This window comes from Microcaecilia unicolor, unplaced genomic scaffold, assembly GCF_901765095.1.
Source record: "Microcaecilia unicolor unplaced genomic scaffold, aMicUni1.1, whole genome shotgun sequence".
Lineage (NCBI taxonomy): Eukaryota > Metazoa > Chordata > Amphibia > Gymnophiona > Siphonopidae > Microcaecilia > Microcaecilia unicolor.
This window is the reverse complement of record NW_021963658.1, coordinates 1-26,930: the sequence shown is the minus strand read 5'-3', so window position 1 is coordinate 26,930 and position 26,930 is coordinate 1. Positions and strand designations below refer to the sequence as shown.

The 26,930-nt window shown below is 41.5% G+C and overlaps 1 protein-coding gene across 1 annotated transcript; it reads right to left on the bottom strand.

The window, feature by feature from the left end:
* Positions 1-3,730: 3,730 nt before the first annotated feature.
* On the bottom strand, positions 3,731-26,740 carry LOC115459543 (deleted in malignant brain tumors 1 protein-like; the record flags this gene model as incomplete). The annotated part of the gene is made up of 10 exons (XM_030189359.1): positions 3,731-4,021; positions 10,451-10,489; positions 14,550-14,564; positions 15,703-16,017; positions 19,216-19,254; positions 20,140-20,154; positions 21,290-21,604; positions 24,497-24,533; positions 25,420-25,434; positions 26,618-26,740. Coding segments are annotated over 10 exons (924 nt in total), but the record flags the coding sequence as incomplete, so codon positions are not given.
* Between the last annotated feature and the right edge of the window lie 190 nt (positions 26,741-26,930).

The window sequence follows — 26,930 nt, the reverse complement described above, 5'->3', positions numbered from 1 at the left end:
CGCCTAACACATACGTCTCCCGTGGATTTCTATTCCCTAATGCATCACTTTGCATTTCTTGGCATTGAATTTTAATTTATAACTACTGTAGACTCCAGAACATATGAAAATTATTTCACTTTTATTAACAATAAATATCAATCGTCAATACAAACATACATACACTATAATATCTCCCTCAAACATTCACACGCTCCTGCCATCCATCCATATGCTTTATACCCAAAGTGTACAAATTGCAAATTACCTCCCACGAGGATAATACAGCTGGTCATAAATCAATACAGTATGCATGTACCAATCGAAGATTGGTTACCCAATAGATTCATCATGAATACTGGTACAATATATCTTTGAAAAACCTATATATAGTCTGTGTTCATTGTTCTTAACGTAGCTGAAACAGTTTTGTAAATGTACACCGTATACATGAGTTGTGGAACTGTTCCTCCAACAAAAATGTTGTTTCCTGTGGAGGACTAGTGTCACTAAGGACGTCCAAAACCCACAACTTGAGGAGGCTGGGAACGTGTATCCAAGTAAGAAAACATCACATCGCCGGTGAACCGGGAACCGGCGATGTGATGTTTTCTTACTTGGATACACGTTCCCAGCCTCCTCAAGTTGTGGGTTTTGGACGTCCTTAGTGACACTAGTCCTCCATAGGAAACAACATTTTTGTTGGAGGAACAGTTCCACAACTCATGTATACGGTGTACATTTACAAAACTGTTTCAGCTACGTTAAGAACAATGAACACAGACTATATATAGGTTTTTCAAAGATATATTGTACCAGTATTCATGATGAATCTATTGGGTAACCAATCTTCGATTGGTACATGCATACTGTATTGATTTATGACCAGCTGTATTATCCTCGTGGGAGGTAATTTGCAATTTGTACACTTTGGGTATAAAGCATATGGATGGATGGCAGGAGCGTGTGAATGTTTGAGGGAGATATTATAGTGTATGTATGTTTGTATTGACGATTGATATTTATTGTTAATAAAAGTGAAATAATTTTCATATGTTCTGGAGTCTACAGTAGTTATAAATTGATACTGACTCTGGTTGTGTCAAAAATCCCTATAGTTAATTAGTTGATTGAATTTTAATTGCCAAACCTTAGACCATTCTTCTAGCTTCTTCAGATCCTTTTTCATGTTTTCCACTCCCTCCAAGGTGTCCACTCTGTTACAGATCTTAGTATCATCTGCAAATAGGCAAACTTTACCTTCTAACCCTTCGGCAAGGTCACTCACAAATATATTGAACAGAATCGGCCCCAGCACCGATCCTTGAGGCACTCCACTACTCACTTTTCCCTCCTCTGAGCGAACTCCATTCACTACCACCCTCTGGCGTCTGTCCGTCAACCAGTTCCTAATCCAGTTCACCACTTCGGGTCCTATCTGCAGCCCATCCAGTTTATTTAAAAGCCTTCTGTGGGGAACCGTGTCAAAAGCTTTGCTGAAATCTAAGTAGATTACGTCCATAGCTCGTCCCTGATTCAATTCTCCTGTCACCCAATCAAAGAACTCAATGAGATTCGTTTGGCACGATTTCCCTTTGGTAAAACCATGTTGTCTCGGATCTTGCAACTTATTGGCTTCCAGGAAATTCACTATCCTTTCCTTCAGCATCGTTTCCATTACTTTTCCAATAACCGAAGTGAGGCTTACTGGCCTGTAGTTTCCAGCTTCTTCCCTATCACCACTTTTGTGAAGAGGGACCAGCTCCGCCGTTCTCCAATCCCTCAGAACCTCTCCCGTCTCCAAGGATTTATTAAACAAATCTTTAAGAGGATCCACCAGAACCTCTCTGAGCTCCCTCAATATCCTGGGGTGGATCCCATCCGGTCCCATGGCTTTGTCCACCTTTAGCTTTACAAGTTGTTCATACACACTCTCTTCTGTAAATGATGCTGTATCCGCTCCATTTTCATTTCTACTTTTTCCAGTCCATCGCGGTCCTTCTCCAGGATTTTCTTCTGTGAAAACAGAACAGAAGTATCTGTTTAGCAAATTTGCTTTTTCTTCATCACTATCTACATAGCGGTTCGCAGTATCTTTTAGTCTCACAATTCCCTTTTTAGTCATTCTTCTTTCACTAATATACCTGAAGAAATTTTGTCACCCCTCCTTACGTTTCTAGCCATTTGTTCTTCCGTTTGCGCTTTTCCCAGACGTATCTCTCTCTTGGCTTCTTTCAGTTTCATCCGGTATTCTTCCCCGTGTTCCTGTTCTTGAGTTTTTGTGTATTTCTGGAACGCCAACTCTTTAGCCTTTATTTTCTCAGCCACTTGTTTGGAGAACCATATCGGTTTCCTTTTTCTCTTGCTTTTATTTACTTTCCTTACATAAAGGTTCGTGGCCTTATTTATAGCTTCTTTCAGCCTTGACCACTGTCCTTCCACTTCTTGTACTTCCTCCCACCCCATCATCTCCTTCCTCAAGTATTCTCCCATTTTAGTAAAGTCAGCACGCTTGAAATCCAGGACTTTGAGTTTTGAGTGGCCGCCCTCCAGTACAGCCATCATAACAAACCAAACCGTTTGATGGTCACTGTTGCCCAGGTGGGCACCCACTCAGACATTTGTCACGCTATCCCCATTTGTGAGCACCAGATCCAGCGTCGCTCCCTCCCTCGTGGGTTCCGTCACCATTTGTCTGAGCAAAACACTTTGGAAAGCATCCACAATCTCTCTACTTCTCTCCGATTCCGCCGATGGAACCTTCCAATCTACATCCGGCAGATTGAAATCTCCCAGCAACAGCACCTCTCTCTTCTTTCCTAACTTTTGAATATCCGCGATCAGATCCCTATCTAGTTCCTCCAGTTGTGTCGGGGGTCTGTTGACAACACCCACGTGGACTGAGGTTCTATCATCTCTTTTTAAGGTGATCCATATCGCTTCTTCTTTTCCCCATGTCCCTGTCATTTCAGTCGCTGTGATATCATTTCTCACAAACAGGGCTACTCCTCCACCTTTTTGACCCTCTCTATCCTTCCTAAATAGATTATAGCCTGGTATGTTTGCATCCCATTCATGGGAACCATTTAGCCACGTCTCCGTGATTGCAACAATGTCTAAGTCTGCCTCCACCATCAGGGCTTGAAGGTCATGAACTTTATTGCTTAGACTGCGAGCATTTGTGGTCATCGCATTTTTACCTCCTTTTTTGCCTTCACATCGCATTCCATCTACATTTCCTGGTATGTGTTTCAACATTAGTGATTTGGGGGTGTCTTAACCCTTTGGGTACCTTCCTATCTTTTTGTGACACTATTCACCTCCCTCTCCAGAATAGGAAAACTCCCTGCCCCAAGTACCACCATCAAGTAAATCTCTGTGCAAGATAACAAAAGAATCCAATAGGGATGTGCAAATGGCAAACATTTTCAGTTTATTTTTGGTTTATTTGGGATTTTCCCCTGATTTTCAGACTTTTGTTTGTTTCATACATTTAATCTAAAAGTTTTTGTGCATGCTAATCAGTGTAATTAATGTGAATTTGTAGCTTAACACACTTTAAATCAATTTAGTATGCACTACCTTTTTGAAGGCACACTAATGAACCGAATATCCATTATAGATTCACAAAATGTGAGGAAGTGCACTCAAATCAAAATGTGGAGCTGACCAAGACATCAGGATTTACTTTTACAAGATATTTCTGTTCTTGAAATTATTTGCAAGGCTGTATATAAGAGGAACAACAATTTTATAATGAAACATTTATTGAATTTAATTCAGACAACACTAAGATATAGCAATAGACACGTAGACAATCAAGAAAGCAGATGTGATTCCATATAAGGTCATTGTTGTGTTCTGAAAGGATTCTGTTGCTTCTTTGATGAAACATGAGATTATGCAGGACTTTTAATATATGTTCTAGAAATTTTGGGGACAAAGATCAATCTGAAATTCCTTATTAAAGTTTGTATTAATCTATATAGAAAGTCAATACGAGAATGGAAGGAGGCTGGTTATGGATTGATTCATGAATGGCCTGCAAAAAAAAACAAGAAAAAAATTGTGAATTATTTATATTTTTATTTTGAATTTCATGGATTATAATTTCAAACTGTGATTCAGAGACATTCAGTTAAAAGTGATTAACACTTATCCAAGCCCTGACTGTTTGTAGAGAGAGAGTTAAAAATTGTAAACTCTTCTCAGCAGAATCAGCAACAGGAAAAAAAGAACTGCAAATCATCTGTGTAAAGACTGACTTGAACATCTAGACATTGCAGAACCTGGCAGATAGATTGCTGATACTGCCAAGCCCTAGGGAACAGCTGAAGAGAGATCTATCCACTCTGAGTACCTATAACCTTGTTATACATGAAACTGTCTCTGTGAAACAAATTAATTAAACCACTGAAGGACCTTTTCTTTAATCCCTAAGGTTTCAAGGCGATTCAGGAGTATCTCACGGTGAACTGTGTCAAATGCATGAATAATTAAAAGGCAGTAACTTGGAATGTGTTGGGCAGAGGCTCCCCATTTAACGTTATAAAATCTTGACAGAACTGAGGCGCTTAAATTAAGCAAGAACACACTAAACAAAATAAGAAGCAAAAACAGTCCCCACCCCTGGTTCAAGGATGAACTACTACTACTACTACTGAACATTTCTAAAGCGAACTACTAGAGATGAAAAGACTCTGCAGGAAACTGGAAAGAAACTGGTCTAAAACCAAAACAGAACAAAAATACATGGAGAAAAGCTCTAAGAATGTACAAACACAACATCTAAAGCAGAACACTACAACACATATATGTAGGCCCAGAACAGATCAACACGAAAAATGTATACGAACTCATGAACAACCTGCTAAACACCCAAACCCTACTGACATCAAATGAATCACCACCAACAGCAGATGACCTCGCACAACACTTTGAACAAAAAAAATAACAAAAATAAGATCAACCCTTGCTGCAGCACAAACATCCCTCATAGAATTCTTACACAAATATGAAACCAACAATGAGCATATCAAGACAGACAGAATGCCCCATTGAGGTTCATTTCAAACCTTGCTGAATATAGTTCATTACACTTTAATGCCACCTTATCCCTCTTCCGGTAGCTACCAGTTGTCCTGCTGATCAAAAGTTCATTCCAACATACGGTTTTACTTTCCTGTTCCCTTAATGCTCTGGGTTACTCGCTGCCACAGATTCTTTCCCAGCTGCCTCAATTCTCTCCTTCCAATTTTAATCAGTTGAGGAAATATAGCAGCCAGTAAACCCCTCACTTTAGCACCGGCAGCCTGGGTGAATTCAGACACCTCCATACTCTCCTCCTTACTCCCTTCTGCCTCCTCCATTTTATCCCATTCCATCTCTTCCTCCTCCACCCAGGGCTCTCTCTCACCTGCTCCTCATCCCCCTGATTAGAATCCCCCCTCCACTTCCTGTGAGCCCTGAATTGGGTCAGGTGCATTGTGGGGATGGTAGTCCCTAGCCTTACTCCTCATTCTAATCAATCTCTTACCCACCAGGGGGCGAGCTTCCCGCTTATAAGGGATGCGTGCCTGCCTCTTTAGCTCCTTCCTGGGTTGCTCTCACTTTCCTTGAGGTCGTCCTCGCAGCAACCCCTTACAGCTTATATAGGAGAAACTTGATGCATATGTTGTTTTGTATTTGAGTCCTTTGCAAGTTGGGTAATGGAGGTTTAGGTATGTACGAGATGATCTGGACCTGTTTCTGGTTAGTAGGTCTATAAGGTCTGTCATGTATCCTGGGACTACACCGTAGATAATTTTGTGGACCAGGGTGCAGATTTTGAAGGTGATCTGTTCTTTGATTGGAAGCCAGTGTAGCTTTTCTTGGAGGGGTTTGGCACTTTCGAAACGTGCTTCACCAAATATCAGCCTGGCCACTGTGTTTTGGGCGGTCTGGAGTTTTTTTGCGAGTTGTTCTTTACGTCCCGCATAGATTCCGTTGCAATAATCTGCATGGCTTAGAACCATTGATTGTATTAGGTTTCGAAATATTTCCCTTGGAAAGAAAGGTTTTACGCGTTTAAGTTTCCACATTGAGTAGAACATTTTCTTTGTTACGGAGTTTATTTGGCTCTCAAGAGTGAGGTTGCGGTCGATTGTGACGCCCAGTATTTTGAGGCTGTCTGAGATAGGGAGGGTGTGTTCTGGGGTGGTTATGGTTGTGGGTTTGTTCTTGTTGTGTTGAGATAAGAGGATGAGGCAAAGTGTTTTTTCAGTGTTCAGTTTCAATTGGAATGAGTTTGCTCATGAGTCCATGGTGTTCAGACCTGCTTTGATTTCATTGGTTATTTCTGATAAGTCATGTCTGAAGGGAATATAGATTGTAACATCGTCTGCATAGATGAATGGGTTGAGGCCTTGATTTGATAAGGACTTTGCCAGTGGGATCATCAATATGTTGAAGAGTATTGGTGACAGTGGTGATCCTTGAGGTACTCCGCAGACTGCTTTCCACGTTGATGATATGTTTGTATTTTATTTAACTTGGTATGTTCTGGAGGTTAGAAAACCCTTGATCCAATTGAGTATATTACCATCAATCCCGAAGTGGGCAAGGAGTCTTATTAGTATATTGTGGGTTACCATGTCGAATGAGCTCGACATGTTGAATTGGAGGAGAAGTATGCTTTTACCTGTAGCTATTTCCTGCTTGAATTTGGCCAGGAGAGTGACTAGGTCAGTTTCAGTACTATGGTGGGAACGGAATCTTGATTGTAAGTCGTGTAGTATTTAGAATTTGTCCATGTAATCGGTGAGCTGTTTGGTCACCAAGCACCAAGTTAGACAAAGATCTGATAGAAGATATTCAAAAGATTGTTATGAAAGGGGAAGTGCTACTGTTAGGAGATTTCAATTTGTCTGACATGGATTGGAATGTCCCGTCTGCAGAATCGGAAAGAAGTAGGGAGATTGTGGATGCCTGTCAAAGTGCCTTGCTCAAACAAATGGTGACGGAATCCAAGAGGGAAGGGTTGATGCTGGATCTAGTGCTCACAAATGGAGGAAGTGTTTCCAATATCCGGGTGGGTGCCCACCTATGTAATAGTGATCATCACACCATCTGGTTCGATATAAGGGCGAAGGTGGAGTGCAGACGCACAAAGCTCAAAGTACTGGATTTCAGACGTACTGATTTTGATAAAATGGGGGAATACCTGAAGAAGAAGCTGTTTGCGTGGGAAGACATAGATGTGGAAAGACAGTGGCCCAAGCTAAAGGCTGCTCTAAATATGGCGACTGATCTTTATGCGAGGAAAGTAAACAAGAACAAGAGAAGCAGGAAGCCTATATGGTTCTCCAAACAAGTAGCTGAAAAAATAAAAGCAAAACAGGCTTTGTTCAAGAAATACAAAAGAACGCAATGAGAGGATCGCGGAAAAGATTATCGGATTAAACTCAAAGAAGCGAAGAGGGAAATAAGGCTAGTGAAAGCACGAGCAGAAGAAAAAATAGCTAAAGATGTAAAGAGAGGTGAAAAGGTCTTTTTCAAATATATTGGAGAAAGGAGAAAAGATAGGAATGGAATTGTGAGACTGAAAGATAATAAGAATGGCTATATGGAGAGTGATGAATATAAAGTGAACGTGCTAAACAATTATTTTTCTTCGGTGTTTATGGAGAAAATCCTGGAGAAGGACCACGGTTGGCTGCTGAGGGAACATCTGGAAATGGAGTGGATACTGTGCCATTTACAGAAGAAAGAGTTTGAGAATCTGAAGGTGCACAAAACTATGGGGCTGGATGGGATACATCCCAGGATACTGAAGGAGCTCAGAGAGGTCCTAGCAGGACCTCTTAAAGATTTAATAGATCTTTAGAGACAGGAGAGGTACTGCGAGATTGAAGATGAGTGGATGTGGTCCCTCTTCACAAAAGTGGAGACAGGGAAGAAGTGGGAAACTACAGACCGGTAAGTCTCACATCAGTCATAGGAAAAATAATGGAGTTGCTGCTGAAGGAAAGGATAGTTAACTTTCTTGAAGCCAATGGGTTACAGGACCGAAGACAACATGGCTTTACCAAAGGAAAATCCTGCCAAACAAATCTTATTGACTTCTTTGACTGGGTGACCAAAGAACTGGATGAAGGATGTGCACTAGATGTAATCTACTCGGATTTCAGCATAGCCTTTGATACAGTCCCCCACAGAAGATTCGTGAATAAGCTGAAAGGGTTGAACTGTTTAATATATTTGTGGGAGATATTGCTGAAGAGTTGAAAGGAAAGGTTTGCTTTTTTGCGGATGACATGAAAATAGCCAATAGAGTGGATACCTGGGAGGGAGTAGAAACAATGAGAAGGGATCTCCGAACGTTAAAAGAATTGTCGAGGGTCTAGCAGTTAAAATTTAATGCCAAGAAGTGTAGAGTGATGCACATAGGGGTGCAGAAACCTAAAAGAGAGATACAGGATAGGAGGGGAAATATTAGTAAGCTCAACTCAGGAGAGGGACATTGGGGTGTTGGTGTCTGATCTAAAGGTGAAGAAACAATGCAACAAGGCGATGGCCGTGGCCAGAAGAATGCTAGGCTGCATAGAGAGGGGTATAACCACCAGAAGAAAGGGGGTGTTGATGCCCCTCTACAAGTCATTGGTGAGGCCCCACATGGAGTATTGTTTTCAGTTTTGGAGGCAGTATCTTTCTAAAGATTGAAAAAGTCTCGAAGGCGGAAAAAGGTGGAAGCGATGCAAAGAAAAACTACAAAAAAGGTAAGAGATTTGCAATGCAAACCGTATGAGGAGAGTCTTGCTGACCTGAACATGTATACCTTGGAGGACAGGAGAAAAAGGGGTGACATGATACAGAAGTTCAAATATTTGAATTTTGGTCATCTCCCTCAGCATCTCCACTGCTTTCGACCTCATTGACCAATCTCTTCAATTTTTCTGTTTATCTTCTCTGGGTCTGACGGGGTCGGTTCACTCTTGCTTTGCCTCATTTCTGTCAAATCAATTGTACACTGTTGTCACTGCTGCTGACCAGTCCTCTTCCTGTCCCTTGTCTTGTGGAGATTCCTCAGAATTCTGTGCTACCCACGCTCCTGTGGGCTCTCAACACCAACCACCCCTTAAATCTTTTTGGCTCTCCTATGACCACTGTAGAATCATTTCGGTATCTCAGCATGATTTATGATTCACAGCTTATTTTTGTACCTCAAATTTCCAGTTTCTTTGTCTTTCGAGTGCTTCATGCAATCTGTCTGTAATATCCCCGCTCCTTTTCAACCTGTTCCTCAGTCCCCTCGCAACCCTGATTGAAACCACAGGTACATCTTTCCATTTTTATGCAGATGTTATTTTAGTACTTTTTCCAACAAGCCTAATCAATCCCTCCATTAAACCACTCCAAGATTATCTGGCGCTCATTTCAGAGTGGCTTTCTAAACACAGATTGGTACTGAAAAAAAGAACAAACTCATGTGTTGGTTTACTGGTGGGTTCTCGACGCCAACCATCCCCTTATATCTTATAGGCTCTCCTGTAACCCTGTAGAATCATTTTGGTATCTCGGTGTGATATTGGATTCACAGCTTACTTTTGCCCCTCAAATTTCCAATGTCTGTAAATCCAGTTTCTTTGTCCTTCGAGTGCTTCCACAATCCGTCATTACATTAGCCCTGAAATATTTCATTCCTTAATCCTTGCATTACTGAACACGAGACTTGATTACTGTAATGTTATTTACTTGGGCTCTACTCAATCAAACATCCAGAAACTGCAGTCTATCCAGAATACCGCTATTGGTTTGCTATGTCATGCTCTACGTTGCGATCATGTTTCTCCTCTATTGCAGAAATTCCACTGACTACCCATTAAGCAACTTCTCACTCTTACATTCAAAGGTTTCAGACTTGGCCTCCCTTAATGTCTGTCCTCACTCACACTCCGCCTCGCCTTCTTTGTTCTCTCAACGATTACCGGTTGGTTCTTTCTGCTCCCAACTTTGGGGTGCGAGTGTTCTTCTAACTTCTCTTATTCACTTTCCTGTCACTTTTGTTTTCTTTTTCTTATGTTGTTTTGAATTTATTTTTGTACTCTGCCTAGATCTGTGAGTTAGGCATAGCGGTATAGCAAATCTCAATAAACTGTAAACTATCCCAGCATAATGGTACGGCTCTCAGTGAGCTTTAAAAACAAAAGTTTTCTTATCATTATCATGTACTCTTTAACCTAAGAATTATAATCGTTAAAATAACTATATAAAGTAAATAGCAGAATTCAGCAAGCAAAATCTCTGTATCTCCACCTGACCTCTAGTTAGGTACGTAATAATCTTCTATACAGTCACCACTGAGATCCCAATTTTGCATTTCACATATTGTAAGTCGGATTCATTTTGTGTGACAGGTGTAAAAAGGGAAAATCCAGGAGGAGCAGTATTATTACCACTGAGGATCATTTGGAGAGGAGGAAACATCACTTACCAAGTATAGAACTTGCTGATAGAGAAGGTCTTGACGTAACTACAGATGAAAAGAAAAATAACACAGCAGTATAAAGAGGAGCCTTCTTCTCAATACAAGACATCAATCTATTTTATATTTTTATAAAGCTAATAGTGGAAGGGCCGATCGTACTGTAACTGCCCCAACCTCCTCTTACCCCTGGGAATCCAGTGTCTCTCAGGTTCACAATCTTTAAACACGTGTATTTCAAACAACACAGTGCATTTCTATTTATTACATTGAAAAGTGAACTAACATGGCTACTATACCAGTTTACTGGGAACAAAAGCAAGCTACATTTATACCCCACATTTTCCCACCTATTTGCAGGCTCTCTGTGCACATCCATGTATTGCTGAAATGAGCAATGTTCTTATTATGCAATAGCCTGAAAATTGTTCATTACCAAAATCCTTACCCACTCTCTCATCACCTGACACTGGGACTGCTGCAACTTCCTGCTCACTAGTCTCCTGAAGAACCGTATTTCATACAGCTCTGTAAAGTTGCTCTGTTGTTAGGAGGGTTGTGAGTAATTACATAAGTACATAAGTAGTGCCACACTGGGAAAGACCAAAGGTCCATCTAGCCCAGCATCCTGTCACCGACAGCGGCCAATCCAGGTCAAGGGCACCTGGCACGCTCCCCAAACGTAAAAACATTCCAGACAAGTTATACCTAAAAATGAGGAATTTTTCCAGTCCATTTAATAGCGGTCTATGGACTTGTCCTTTAGGAATCTATCTAACCCCTTTTTAAACTCCGTCAAGCTAACCGCCCGTACCACGTTCTCCGGCAATGAATTCCAGAGTCTAATTACACGTTGGGTGAAGAAAAATTTTCTCCGATTCGTTTTAAATTTACCACACTGTAGCTTCAACTCATGCCCTCTAGTCCTAGTATTTTTGGATAGCGTGAACAGTCGCTTCACATCCACCCGATCCATTCCACTCATTATTTTATACACTTCTATCATATCTCCCCTCAGCCGTCTCTTCTCCAAGCTGAAAAGCCCTAGCCTTCTCAGCCTCTCTTCATAGGAAAGTCGTCCCATCCCCACTATCATTTTCGTCGCCCTTCGCTGTACCTTTTCCAATTCTACTATATCTTTTTGAGATACGGAGACCAGTACTGAACACAATACTCCAGGTGCGGTCGCACCATGGAGCGATACAACGGCATTATAACATCCGCACACCTGGACTCCATACCCTTCCTAATAACACCCAACATTCTATTCGCTTTCCTAGCCGCAGCAGCACACTGAGCAGAAGGTTTCAGCGTATCATCGACGACGACACCCAGATCCCTTTCTTGATCCGTAACTCCTAACGCGGAACCTTGCAAGACGTAGCTATAATTCGGGTTCCTCTTACCCACATGCATCACTTTGCACTTGTCAACATTGAACTTCATCTGCCACTTGCACGCCCATTCTCCCAGTCTCGCAAGGTCCTCCTGTAATCGTTCACATTCCTCCTGCGACTTGACGACCCTGAATAATTTTGTGTCATCGGCGAATTTAATTACCTCACTAGTTATTCCCATCTCTAGGTCATTTATAAATACATTAAAAAGCAACGGACCCAGCACAGACCCCTGCGGGACCCCACTAACTACCCTCCTCCACTGAGAATACTGGCCACGCAATCCTACTCTCTGCTTCCTATCTTTCAACCAGTTCTTAATCCATAATAATACCCTACCTCCGATTCCATGACTCTGCAATTTCTTCAGGAGTCTTTCGTGCGGCACTTTGTCAAACGCCTTCTGAAAATCCAGATATACAATATCAACCGGCTCCCCATTGTCCACATGTTTGCTTACCCCCTCAAAAAAATGCATTAGATTGGTGAGGCAAGACTTCCCTTCACTAAATCCGTGCTGACTTTGTCTCATCAGTCCATGTTTTTGTATATGCTCTGCAATTTTATTCTTAATAATAGCCTCCACCATCTTGCCCGGCACCGACGTCAGACTCACCGGTCTATAATTTCCCGGATCTCCTCTGGAACCTTTCTTAAAAATCGGAGTAACATTGGCTACCCTCCAGTCTTCCGGTATTACACTCGATTTTAGGGACAGATTGCATATTTCTAACAGTAGCTCCGCAAGTTCATTTTTTAGTTCTATTAATACTCTGGGATGAATACCATCAGGTCCCGGTGATTTACTACTCTTCAGCTTGCTGAACTGACCCATTACATCCTCCAAGGTTACAGAGAATTTGTTTAGTTTCTCCGACTCCCCCGCTTCAAATATTCTTTCCGGCACCGGTGTCCCCCCCCAAATCCTCCTCGGTGAAGACCGAAGCAAAGAATTCATTTAATTTCTCCGCTACGGCTTTGTCCTCCTTGATCGCCCCTTTAACACCATTTTCGTCCAGCGGCCCAACCGACTCTTTGGCCGGTTTCCTGCTTTTAATGTATCTAAAAAAGTTTTTACTATGTATTTTTGCTACCAACGCTAATTTCTTCTCAAAGTCCTTTTTTGCCCTCCTTATCTCCGCTTTGCATTTGGCTTGGCATTCCTTATGATCTATCCTGTTACTTTCAGTTGGTTCTCTTCTCCACTTTCTGAAGGATTGTTTTTTGGCTCTAATGATTTCCTTTATCTTACTGTTTAGCCACGCCGGCTGACGTTTAGTCTTTTTTCCCTTTTTTCTAATACGTGGAATATATTTGTCCTGAACCTCCAGGATGGTGTTTTTAAACAGCATCCACGCCTGATGCAAGTTTTTACTCTGCGAGCTGCTCCTTTCAGTCTTTTTTTCACCATTTTTCTCATTTTGTCGTAATCACCTTTTCTATAGTTAAACGCTAGCGTACTTGATTTCCTAGTTTCACTTCCTTCAATGCCAATATCAAAACCGATCATATTATGATCACTGTTATCAAGCGGCCCTCGTATCGTTACCCCCTGCACTAGATCATGAGCACCACTAAGGACTAAGTCTAGTATTTTTCCTTCTCTTGTCGGCTCCTGAACTAGCTGTTCCATGAAGCTGTCCTTGATTTCATCAAGAAATCTTATGTCCCTTGCGTGTACAGATGTTACATTAACCCAGTCTATATGCGGGTAATTGAAATCCCCCATTATTATTGTGTTGCCCAGTTTGTTTGCGTCCCTGATTTCCTTTAACATTTCCGCATCCGTCTGTTCGTCCTGGCCAGGCGGACGGTAGTACACTCCTATCACTATCCTTTTCCCCTTTGCACATGGAATTTCAATCCACAGTGATTCCAAGGAGTGTTTTGCTTCCTGCAGAATTTTCAATCTATTTGATTCAAGGCTCTCGTTAATATACAATGCTACCCCTCCACCAATCCGATTCACCCTATCACTACGATATAATTTGTACCCCGGTATGACAGTGTCCCACTGGTTATCCTCCTTCCACCAGGTCTCAGAGATGCCTATTATATCTAATTTTCATTTAGTGCAATATATTCTAACTCCCCCATCTTATTTCTTAGGCTCCTGGCATTCGCATATAGACATTTCAAACTATGTTTGTTGTTCCTAAGTACATCATGCTTAGTACTTGACAGTATTAATTGGCAATCTTTTGTCTGATTTTTATTGTTATTTAAAGATACCCGATCTACTACAATCTCTTTTGCAACCTCACTATCAGGATACTCTATCTTCCCTGTTATGGTGATATCTTTGAAAGATACCTTATCCCGAACCATGCTCTTTTGAGCGACTGTCGTTGCATGATACCTAGTTAAAGTAATATCACTGTAATCAGTTCTTCACTGTCATAAAATGTACATATGAGGTTGAGGGAATTACAGCTTCTATTTTTCCAGGGCATTCTGAATTTCATCATACTGTTGGCATGGAAGTAAACTTTTACGGGACTACTACATGCATGAAATGGGATAACACCAGGCCTCGGTCGTCCTGTCCAGGAACCGGATGCTAACCCTAGCATTAAGGACACTCAGGACTCTTCTGCATGGGAAGGCAAGAAAAGATGGGACTCCTTTGCAGGAAAACTGCAGAGTAACCCACTAGTCCCGAAAAGGCAGATAAATCCTAAATTAAAATCAAGCTCAAATCTTTCACTTACCTGAGAGCTGAGAAGCTGTTAGGATGAAAGAAAACAAATGTTAGTACTGAGTGATACAACCCAGGAAAAGTACAAATGGACCCCAGACATCTCAAGATATACATTTTCCTTGGAATTTATTTTAGAATTTGTGAGTGAAACTGTATGCAGGCAGTTAACCACTTAGGGGAAATTCTATAAATGGGAGCTACAAATTAAGTGCCCCAATCACGTGGGTTGTGATCCTATCCTATAAGAGTTACATACGCGCTTTCCTGTTCTTTCAAAGCACAATCATAATTCAGCGTCTATGCGTCTAAATTTAACCCTGCCACTTATGCCATGTAAATAGCAGGTGTAAATGCAACACTTTAATGCGTAACTTAGAACATTCTGGAAGTTGCAGTGTAAATGCTGGACACACCCACGCCCCACATTTGATCCTCTTCCTGTCGATGCATCTTTGCATTTATGCTCTAAGACAGCTGTGCGTGTAAGTTATACTAATTGAATACATTTTTGGACTGGCTTTTTGAAGTCAGAACCTTCTTCTTTACGCCTGAAATAAGCAAATGTTCAGAAAATCTGAGATTGGATACGGTGGGCGGGATTTATCTGGTTAACAGCTGTTTCCTACCCATATAAGTCTCCGCTAATATCAACCCGAAAGTGAATCAGCGGAGGGTAAGGGAGTTCACATTGATAGATGGATAACAAGAAGTTACACCTCACAAGCCAACATATTGCTCTGCTCATGGAAATATTATCAGGACTTCATCGAATTACAGCTAATTATGCATTCATTTCCTTGCAGCAGATCCTCTCTGTATCTGAATACAGTATGCACTATGTTAAATATAACATGGACACATCAACCCAGTGGATTTGTGCAGTGCTTCAGTCCCTTCTCTTTGCTGAATCAGAAGGTCACAAAGCTTCAACCTATCTTTCCATAGTAGTGAGAAGAGAACCAAAGCCTATTTAGGAACTGAAAGACCTTCTTTGAAAATGCACAATTGCCTTTGTAAGACAAGTTCTTTTCCAAACAAGAAATACTTTTCCAGAACACAGAGAGGAGCTGTGATCGCAGAAAATATCCCTCCTGAACAAATTCTACGAAGACATCTAGAAACAGTAACTAAGCTCTTATGTAGTAAGAGACAGAAGAAGGTACCTGAGCAGATGACACCGGCATCTTCATAATGTTGACAGTTGTGGTTCTTCCACCCACTACTGTTGCACCGCGTCAGGTACTGTTCACTTCCTGAACAGCTCACATCATCCAGGACAATATCTCCTGTGCCTTGGCCAAACTGGGCATTGCCGGGAGCAGAAGTAGCGAATCCACAGCCCAGCTGTCTGCACACAACATTTGCATCAGCTGTATCCCAACTGTCATCACAAACTGTCCCCCAGTTTCCGTTATAGGAAACTTCAACACGCCCTGAGCATCTGTCTGAGCCATTCACCAATCGTATTTGATAAGATCCTAAAAAGAAAGAAAGGGATTGCATATATACTAATAACATAGTAGATGACGGCAGAAAAAGACCTGCACGGTCCATCTAGTCTGCCCACGATAAACTCATATGTGTATACCTTACCCTGATTTGTACCTGTCTTTTTCAGGGCACAGCCGTATAAATCTGTGCAGCAGTATTTCCCATCTCCCAACCACCAGTCCCTCCTCCCATCACCGGCTCCGGCACAGACCCCGTATAAAAAGTCTGCCCTCCCCCATCCTAGCCTCTCAACCACCAACCCCTCTTCCCCCTGCCACCCAATTTCAGTTAAGCTTCTGTGGATCCATTCCTTCTGCACAGAAGAAAGCATGGGCCACTTTTCCTGTCCTACATTTTAGACATGGAACAAATCATTGCACTGAGCCCATTAGGATACAGTGAAAGGCTATTAGATGAGACAGCTATTGGGTGAGCATACCCTGGCTCTTCTAAGACCATTGCGTGATATTTTCATTGCATTGTTTGCTGGTTGAATACAAGGCAACATTTAAGTCAAGGAGGAAGATGCTAAAGTCTATTTGTCTATGGGCTCCTCTACAGCTGAAGTTTTCTCTCCTTCCAGAGGCTTATGCCACAGTCATCATCTAATTGAGGCCTTTAGAATCTGCTTAACCATCAAGTTCAAAGCAGAGAGCAATCTCATGGTATAAGCAGGTACTATCTCTGTCCCTAGAGGGTTCACAATCTTTGTTTTTGCCCCTCAGGTGCAGCTTCTCCCTATAGTGGTCAATACCTCTCTCTGCGAGTACTGTAACACATCACTATACTGCTGTATTGTACTACTAAATGCAAAAACTGAAAATTATTTATACAGTGATTGATGAATCCTGCCTGCTTATAGTCTCCAGCATCTACTGTTATCTACTGCCTCTCTTTAGGTCAATTTCCGCAACTTTGGATATCTGCTTTAGTTAGACCTATCCTTAAGAAACCTACCCTTGATCCCCAAACACCTATAGACCTGTTTCAAATTGTTATTTTCTTTCTAAGATCTTAGAACATATTGTTTTCCTTCAGTTCTAATCGTTTGCAGAACAATCAGGCTTTAGATCTCACCACAACACCGAGACCGTCATCACTGCCGTACTGAATGAATTTTATACCCATCTGGGAAAACATAATGTGATTTTGGCCATCTCCCTCAGCCTCTCCACTGCTTTCAACCTCGTTGACCAGTCTCTTCTATTTTTCTGTTTATCTTCTCTGGGTCTGACGGGGTCGGTTCACTCTTGCTTTGCCTCCTTTCTGTCAAATCGATTGTACACTGTTGTCACTGCTGCTGACCAGTCCTCTCCATGTCCCTTGTCTTGTGGAGATTCCTCAGGGTTCTGTGCTATCCACGTTCCTTTTCAACCTGTTTCTCAGGTTTCCAACTAGCCCTATCAATCCCTCCATTAAGCCACTCTAATATTGTCTGGCACTCAGTTTAGAGTTGCTTTCTAAACACAGATTGGTACTGAATAAAGAAAAACCTCTTGTGTTGGTTTACTGGTGGGCTCTCGACACCAACCACCCCTTAAATCTTTTTGGCTCTCCTGTGACCACTGTAGAATCATTTCGGTATCTCAGCATGATTTATGATTCACAGCTTACTTTTGTACCTCAAATTTCCGGTTTCTTTGTCTTTCGAGTGCTTCATGCAATCCGTCTGTACTATCCCCGCTCCTTTTCAACCTGTTCCTCAGTCCCCTCGCAACCCTGATTGAAACCACAGGTACATCTTTCCATTTTTATGCAGATGTTATTTTAGTACTTTTTCCAACTAGCCTAATCAATCCCTCCATTAAACCACTCCAAGATTATCTGGCGCTCATTTCAGAGTGGCTTTCTAAACACAGATTGGTACTGAAAAAAAGAACAAACTCGTGTGTTGGTTTACTGGTGGGTTCTCGACGCTAACCATCCCCTTAAATCTTATTGGCTCTCCTGTAACCCTGTAGAATCATTTCGGTATCTCGACATGATATTGGATTTACAGCTTACTTTAGCCCCTCAAATTTCCAGTGTCTGTAAATCCAGTTTCTTTGTCCTTCGAGTGCTTCCGCAATCCGTCATTACTTTAGCTCTGAAATATTTCATTCCTTAATCCTTGCATTACTGAACACGAGACTTGATTACTGTAATGTTATTTACTTGGGCTCTACTCAATCAGACATCCAGAAACTGCAGTCTATCCAGAATACCGCTATTGGTTTGCTATGTCACGCTCAACGTTGCGATCATGTTTCTACTCTATTGCAGAAATTCCACTGACTACCCATTAAGCAACTTCTTACTCTTACATTCAAAGGCTTCAGACTTGGCCTCCCTCAATGTCTGTCCTCACTCACCAATCCCTTACACTCCGCCTCGCCTTCTTTGTTCTCTCAACGATTGCCGGTTGGTTCTTTCTGCTCCCAACTTTGCCCAGCTAGAGTTCGCCAGGCATCATGCCTTTTTCTTTGCCGCCCCGTCCTCTTGGAATTCACTGCCTCTGGATATCCGTACTGACACCTCTTTCAAAAGATTTAAAACCAAACTAAAGACATGGCTTTTCCAACAGGCCTTTGGCCTCCCTTAGTTTGAGCTTGATCTGGCCTGCAGATTTTCTCTGTAGCTCTCCCCTTTCCCTCCCCCGGGATTTATTGATTCTCTATTCCTCCCATCCTAACCCAACCTTAACCTTTTGTTATTGGGGTGTGAGTGTTCTTCTAACTTCTCTTATTCACTTTCCTGTCAATTACTGCAGTTGCTTTTGTTTTCTTTTTCTTATGTTGTTTTGAATTTATTTTTGTACTCCGCCTAGATCTGTGAGTTAGGCATAGCGGTATAGCAAATCTCAATAAACTCTAAACTATCCCAGCATAATGGTACGGCTCTCAGTGAGCTTTAAAAACAAAAGTTTTCTTATCATTATCATGTACTCTTAACCTAAGAATTATAATCGTTAAAATAACTATATAAAGTAAATAGCAGAATTCAGCAAGCAAAATCTCTGTATCTCCACCTGACCTCTAGTTAGGTACGTAATAATCTTCTATACAGTCACCACTGAGATCCCAATTTTGCATTTCACATATTGGAAGTCGGATTCATTTTGTGTGACAGGTGTAAAAAGGGAAAATCCAGGAGGAGCAGTATTATTACCACTGAGGATCATTTGGAGAGGAGGAAACATCACTTACCAAGTATAGAACTTGCTGATAGAGAAGGTCTTGACGTAACTACAGATGAAAAGAAAAATAACACAGCAGTATAAAGAGGAGCCTTCTTATCAATACAAGACATCAATCTATTTTATATTTTTGTAAAGCTAATAGTGGAATGGCCGATCGTACTGTAACTGCCCCAACCTCCTCTTACCCCTGGGAATCCAGTGTCTCTCAGGTTCACAATCTTTAAACACGTGTATTTCAAACAACACAGTGCATTTCTATTTATTACATTGAAAGTGAACTAACATGGCTACTATACCAGTTTACTGGGAACAAAAGCAAGCTACATTTATACCCCACATTTTCCCACCTATTTGCAGGCTCTCTGTGCACATCCATGTATTGCTGAAATGAGCAATGTTCTTATTATGCAATAGCCTGAAAATTGTTCATTACCAAAATCCTTACCCACTCTCTCATCACCTGACACTGGGACTGCTGCAACTTCCTGCTCACTAGTCTCCTGAAGAACCGTATTTCATACAGCTCTGTAAAGTTGCTCTGTTGTTAGGAGGGTTGTGAGTAATTGAACGTTGCATGATAGCTAGTTAAAGTAATATCACTGTAATCAGTTCTTCACTGTCATAAAATGTACATATGAGGTTGAGGGAATTACAGCTTCTATTTTTCCAGGGCATTCTGAATTTCATCATACTGTTGGCATGGAAGTAAACTTTTACGGGACTACTACATGCATGAAATGGGATAACACCAGGCCTCGGTCGTCCTGTCCAGGAACCGGATGCTACCCTAGCATTAGGACACTCAAGACTCTTCTGCATGGGAAGGCAAGAAAAGATGGGACTCCTTTGCAGGAAAACTGCAGAGTAACCCACTAGTCCCGAAAAGACAGATAAATCCTAAATTAAAATCAAGCTCAAATCTTTCACTTACCTGAGAGCTGAGAAGCTGTTAGGATGAAAGAAAACAAATGTTAGTACTGAGTGATACAACCCAGGAAAAGTACAAATGGACCCCAGACATCTCAAGATATACATTTTCCTTGGAATTTATTTTAGAATTTGTGAGTGAAACTGTATGCAGGCAGTTAACCACTTAGGGGAAATTCTATAAATGGGAGCTACAAATTAAGTGCCCCAATCACGTGGGTTGTGATCCTATCCTATAAGAGTTACATACGCGCTTTCCTGTTCTTTCAAAGCACAATCATAATTCAGCGTCTATGCGTCTAAATTTAACCCTGCACTTATGCCATGTAAATAGCAGGTGTAAATGCAACACTTTAATGCGTAACTTAGAACATTCTGGAAGTTGCAGTGTAAATGCTGGACACACCCACGCCCCACATTTGATCCTCTTCCTGTCGATGCATCTTTGCATTTATGCTCTAAGACAGTTGTGCGTGTAAGTTATACTAATTGAATACATTTTTGGACTGGCTTTTTGAAGTCAGAACCTTCTTCTTTACGCCTGAAATAAGCAAATGTTCAGAAAATCTGAGATTGGATACGGTGGGCGGGATTTATCTGGTTAACAGCTGTTTCCTACCCATATAAGTCTCCGCTAATATCACCCGAAAGTGAATCAGCGGAGGGTAAGGGAGTTCACATTGATAGATGGATAACAAGAAGTTACACCTCACAAGCCAACATATTGCTCTGCTCATGGAAATATTATCAGGACTTCATCGAATTACAGCTAATTATGCATTCATTTCCTTGCAGCGGATCCTCTCTGTATCTGAATACAGTATGCACTATGTTAAATATAACATGGCACATCAACCCAGTGGATTTGTGCAGTGCTTCAGTCCCTTCTCTTTGCTGAATCAGAAGGTCACAAAGCTTCAACCTATCTTTCCATAGTAGTGAGAAGAGAACCAAAGCCTATTTAAGAACTGAAAGACCTTCTTTGAAAATGCACAATTGCCTTTGTAAGACAAGTTCTTTTCCAAACAAGAAATACTTTTCCAGAACACAGAGAGGAGCTGTGATCGCAGAAAATGTCCCTCCTGAACAAATTCTACAAAGACATCTAGAAACAGTAACTAAGCTCTTATGTAGTAAGAGACAGAAGAAGGTACCTGAGCAGATGACACCGGCATCTTCATAATGTTGACAGTTGTGGTTCTTCCACCCACTACTGTTGCACCGCGTCAGGTACTGTTCACTTCCTGAACAGCTCACATTATCCAGGACAATATCTCCTGTGCCTTGGCCAAACTGGGCATTGCCGGGAGCAGAAGTAGCGAATCCACAGCCCAGCTGTCTGCACACAACATTTGCATCAGCTGTATCCCACCTGTCATCACAAACTGTCCCCCAGTTTCCGTTATAGGAAACTTCAACACGCCCTGAGCATCTGTCTGAGCCGTTCACCAATCGTATTTGATAAGATCCTAAAAAGAAAGAAAGGGATTGCATATATACTAATAAGAAAGCATGGGCCACTTTTCCTGTCCTACATTTTAGACATGGAACAAATCATTGCACTGAGCCCATTAGGATACAGTGAAAGGCTATTAGATGAGACAGCTATTGGGTGAGCATACCCTGGCTCTTCTAAGACCATTGCGTGATATTTTCATTGCATTGTTTGCTGGTTGAATACAAGGCAACATTTAAGTCAAGGAGGAAGATGCTAAAGTCTATTTGTCTATGGGCTCCTCTACAGCTGAAGTTTTCTCTCCTTCCAGAGGCTTATGCCACAGTCATCATCTAATTGAGGCCTTTAGAATCTGCTTAACCATCAAGTTCAAAGCAGAGAGCAATCTCATGGTATAAGCAGGTACTATCTCTGTCCCTAGAGGGTTCACAATCTTTGTTTTTGCCCCTCAGGTGCAGCTTCTCCCTATAGTGGTCAATACCTCTCTCTGCGAGTACTGTAACACATCACTATACTGCTGTATTGTACTACTAAATGCAAAAACTGAAAATTATTTATACAGTGATTGATGAATCCTGCCTGCTTATAGTCTCCAGCATCTACTGTTATCTACTGCCTCTCTTTAGGGTCAATTTCCGCAACTTTGGATATCTGCTTTAGTTAGACCTATCCTTAAGAAAACCTACCCTGATCCCCAAACACCTATAGACCTGTTTCAAATTGTTATTTTCTTTCTAAGATCTTAGAACATATTGTTTTCCTTCAGTTCTAATCGTTTGCAGAACAATCAGGCTTTAGATCTCACCACAACACCGAGACCGTCATCACTGCCGTACTGAATGAATTTTATACCCATCTGGGAAAACATAATGTGATTTTGGCCATCTCCCTCAGCCTCTCACTGCTTTCAACCTCGTTGACCAGTCTCTTCTATTTTTCTGTTTATCTTCTATGGGTCTGACGGGGTCGGTTCACTCTTGCTTTGCCTCCTTTCTGTCAAATCGATTGTACACTGTTGTCACTGCTGCTGACCAGTCCTCTCCATGTCCCTTGTCTTGTGGAGATTCCTCAGGGTTCTGTGCTATCCACGTTCCTTTTCAACCTGTTTCTCAGGTTTCCAACTAGCCCTATCAATCCCTCCAGTAAGCCACTCTAATATTGTCTGGCACTCAGTTTAGAGTTGCTTTCTAAACACAGATTGGTACTGATAAAGAAAAACCTCTTGTGTTGGTTTACTGGTGGGCTCTCGACACCAACCACCCCTTAAATCTTTTGGCTCTCCTGTGACCACTGTAGAATCATTTCGGTATCTCAGCATGATTTATGATTCACAGCTTACTTTTGTACCTCAAATTTCCGGTTTCTTTGTCTTTCGAGTGCTTCATGCAATCCGTCTGTACTATCCCCGCTCCTTTTCAACCTGTTCCTCAGTCCCCCTCACAACCCTGATTGAACCACAGGTACATCTTTCCATTTTATGCAGATGTTATTTTAGTACTTTTTCCAACTAGCCTAATCAATCCCTCCATTAAACCACTCCAAGATTATCTGGCGCTCATTTCAGAGTGGCTTTCTAAACACAGATTGGTACTGAAAAAAAGAACAAACTCGTGTGTTGGTTTACTGGTGGGGTTCTCGACGCTAACCATCCCCTTAAATCTTATTGGCTCTCCTGTAACCCTGTAGAATCATTTCGGTATCTCGACATGATATTGGATTTACAGCTTACTTTAGGCCCCTCAATTCCAGTGTCTGTAAATCCAGTTTCTTTGTCCTTCGAGTGCTTCCGCAATCCGTCATTACTTTAGCTCTGAAATATTTCATTCCTTAATCCTTGCATTACTGAACACGAGACTTGATTACTGTAATGTTATTTACTTGGGCTCTACTCAATCAGACATCCAAAAACTGCAGTCTATCCAGAATACCGCTATTGGTTTGCTATGTCACGCTCAACGTTGCGATCATGTTTCTCCTCTATTGCAGAAATTCCACTGACTACCCATTAAGCAACTTCTTACTCTTACATTCAAAGGCTTCAGACTTGGCCTCCCTCAATGTCTGTCCTCACTCACCAATCCCTTACACTCCGCCTCGCCTTCTTTGTTCTCTCAACGATTGCCGGTTGGTTCTTTCTGCTCCCAACTTGCCCAGCTAGAGTTCGCCAGGCATCATGCCTTTTTCTTTGCCGCCCCGTCCTCTTGGAATTCACTGCCTCTGGATATCCGTACTGACACCTCTTCAAAAGATTTAAAACAAACTAAAGACATGGCTTTTCCAACAGGCCTTTGGCCTCCCTTAGTTTGAGCTTGATCTGGCCTGCAGATTTTCTCTGTAGCTCTCCCCTTTCCCTCCCCCGGGATTTATTGATTCTCTATTCCTCCCATCCTAACCCAACCTTAACCTTTTGTTATTGGGGTGTGAGTGTTCTTCTAACTTCTCTTATTTCACTTTCCTGTCAATTACTGCAGTTGCTTTTGTTTTCTTTTTCTTATGTTGTTTTGAATTATTTTGTACTCCGCCTAGATCTGTGAGTTAGGCATAGCGGTATAGCAAATCTCAATAAACTCTAAACTATCCCAGCATAATGGTACGGCTCTCAGTGAGCTTTAAAAACAAAAGTTTTCTTATCATTATCATGTACTCTTTAACCTAAGAATTATAATCGTTAAAATAACTATATAAGTAAATAGCAGAATTCAGCAAGCAAAATCTCTGTATCTCCACCTGACCTCTAGTTAGGTACGTAATAATCTTCTATACAGTCACCACTGAGATCCCAATTTTGCATTTCACATATTGTAAGTCGGATTCATTTTGTGTGACAGGTGTAAAAAGGGAAAATCCAGGAGGAGCAGTATTATTACCACTGAGGATCATTTGGAGAGGAGGAAACATCACTTACCAAGTATAGAACTTGCTGAGAGAAGGTCTTGACGTAACTACAGATGAAAAGAAAAATAACACAGCAGTATAAAGAGGAGCCTTCTTATCAATACAAGACATCAATCTATTTTATATTTTTATAAAGCTAATAGTGGAAGGGCCGATCGTACTGTAACTGCCCCAACCTCCTCTTACCCCTGGGAATCCAGTGTCTCTCAGGTTCACAATCTTTAAACACGTGTATTTCAAACAACACAGTGCATTTCTATTTATTACATTGAAAAGTGAACTAACATGGCTACTATACCAGTTTACTGGGAACAAAAGCAAGCTACATTTATACCCCACATTTTCCCACCTATTTTCAGGCTCTGTGCACATCCATGTATTGCTGAAATGAGCAATGTTCTTATTATGCAATAGCCTGAAAATTGTTCATTACCAAAATCCTTACCCACTCTCTCATCACCTGACACTGGGACTGCTGCAACTTCCTGCTCACTAGTCTCCTGAAGAACCGTATTTCATACAGCTCTGTAAAGTTGCTCTGTTGTTAGGAGGGTTGTGAGTAATTGAACGTTGCATGATAGCTAGTTAAAGTAATATCACTGTAATCAGTTCTTCACTGTCATAAAATGTACATATGAGGTTGAGGGAATTACAGCTTCTATTTTTCCAGGGCATTCTGAATTTCATCATACTGTTGGCATGGAAGTAAACTTTTACGGGACTACTACATGCATGAAATGGGATAACACCAGGCCTCGGTCGTCCTGTCCAGGAACCGGATGCTAACCCTAGCATTTAGGACACTCAAGACTCTTCTGCATGGGAAGGCAAGAAAAGATGGGACTCCTTTGCAGGAAAACTGCAGAGTAACCCACTAGTCCCGAAAAGACAGATAAATCCTAAATTAAAATCAAGCTCAAATCTTTCACTTACCTGAGAGCTGAGAAGCTGTTAGGATGAAAGAAAACAATGTTAGTACTGAGTGATACAACCCAGGAAAAGTACAAATGGACCCCAGACATCTCAAGATATACATTTTCCTTGGAATTTATTTTAGAATTTGTGAGTGAAACTGTATGCAGGCAGTTAACCACTTAGGGGAAATTCTATAAATGGGAGCTACAAATTAAGTGCCCCAATCACGTGGGTTGTGATCCTATCCTATAAGAGTTACATACGCGCTTTCCTGTTCTTTCAAAGCACAATCATAATTCAGCGTCTATGCGTCTAAATTTAACCCTGCCACTTATGCCATGTAATAGCAGGTGTAAATGCAACACTTTAATGCGTAACTTAGAACATTCTGGAAGTTGCAGTGTAAATGCGACACACCACGCCCCACATTTGATCCTCTTCCTGTCGATGCATCTTGCATTTATGCTCTAAGACAGTTGTGCGTGTAAGTTATACTAATTGAATACATTTTTGGACTGGCTTTTTGAAGTCAGAACCTTCTTCTTTACGCCTGAAATAAGCAATGTTCAGAAAATCTGAGATTGGATACGGTGGGGGGATTTATCTGGTTAACAGCTGTTTCCTACCCATATAAGTCTCCGCTAATATCAACCCGAAAGTGAATCAGCGGAGGGTAAGGGAGTTCACATTGATAGATGGATAACAAGAAGTTACACCTCACAAGCCAACATATTGCTCTGTCATGGAAATATTATCAGGACTTCATCGAATTACAGCTAATTATGCATTCATTTCCTTGCAGCAGATCCTCTCTGTATCTGAATACAGTATGCACTATGTTAAATAACATGGACACATCAACCCAGTGGATTTGTGCAGTGCTTCAGTCCCCTTCTCTTGCTGAATCAGAAGGTCACAAAGCTTCAACCTATCTTTCCATAGTAGTGAGAAGAGACCAAAGCCTATTTAGAACTGAAAGACTTTTTGAAAATGCACAATGCCTTTGTAAGACAAGTTCTTTTCCAAACAAGAAATACTTTTCCAGAACACAGAGAGGAGCTGTGATCGCAGAAAATGTCCCTCCTGAACAAATTCTACAAAGACATCTAGAAACAGTAACTAAGCTCTTATGTAGTAGTAAGAGAAGAAGAAGGTACCTGAGCAGATGACACCGGCATCTTCATAATGTTGACAGTGTGGTTCTTCCACCCACTACTGTTGCAACCGCGTCGTACTGTTCACTTCCTGAACAGCTCACATCATCCAGGACAATATCTCCTGTGCCTTGGCCAAAACTGGCATTGCGGGAGCAGAAGTAGCGAATCCACAGCCCAGCTGTCTGCACACAACATTTGCATCAGCTGTATCACACTGTCATCACAAACTGTCCCCAGTTTCCGTTATAGGAAACTCAACACGCCCTGAGCATCTGTCTGAGCGTTCACAATCGTATTGATAAGATCCTAAAAAGAAAGAAAGGGATTGCATATATACTAATAAGAAAGCATGGGCCACTTTTCCTGTCCTAC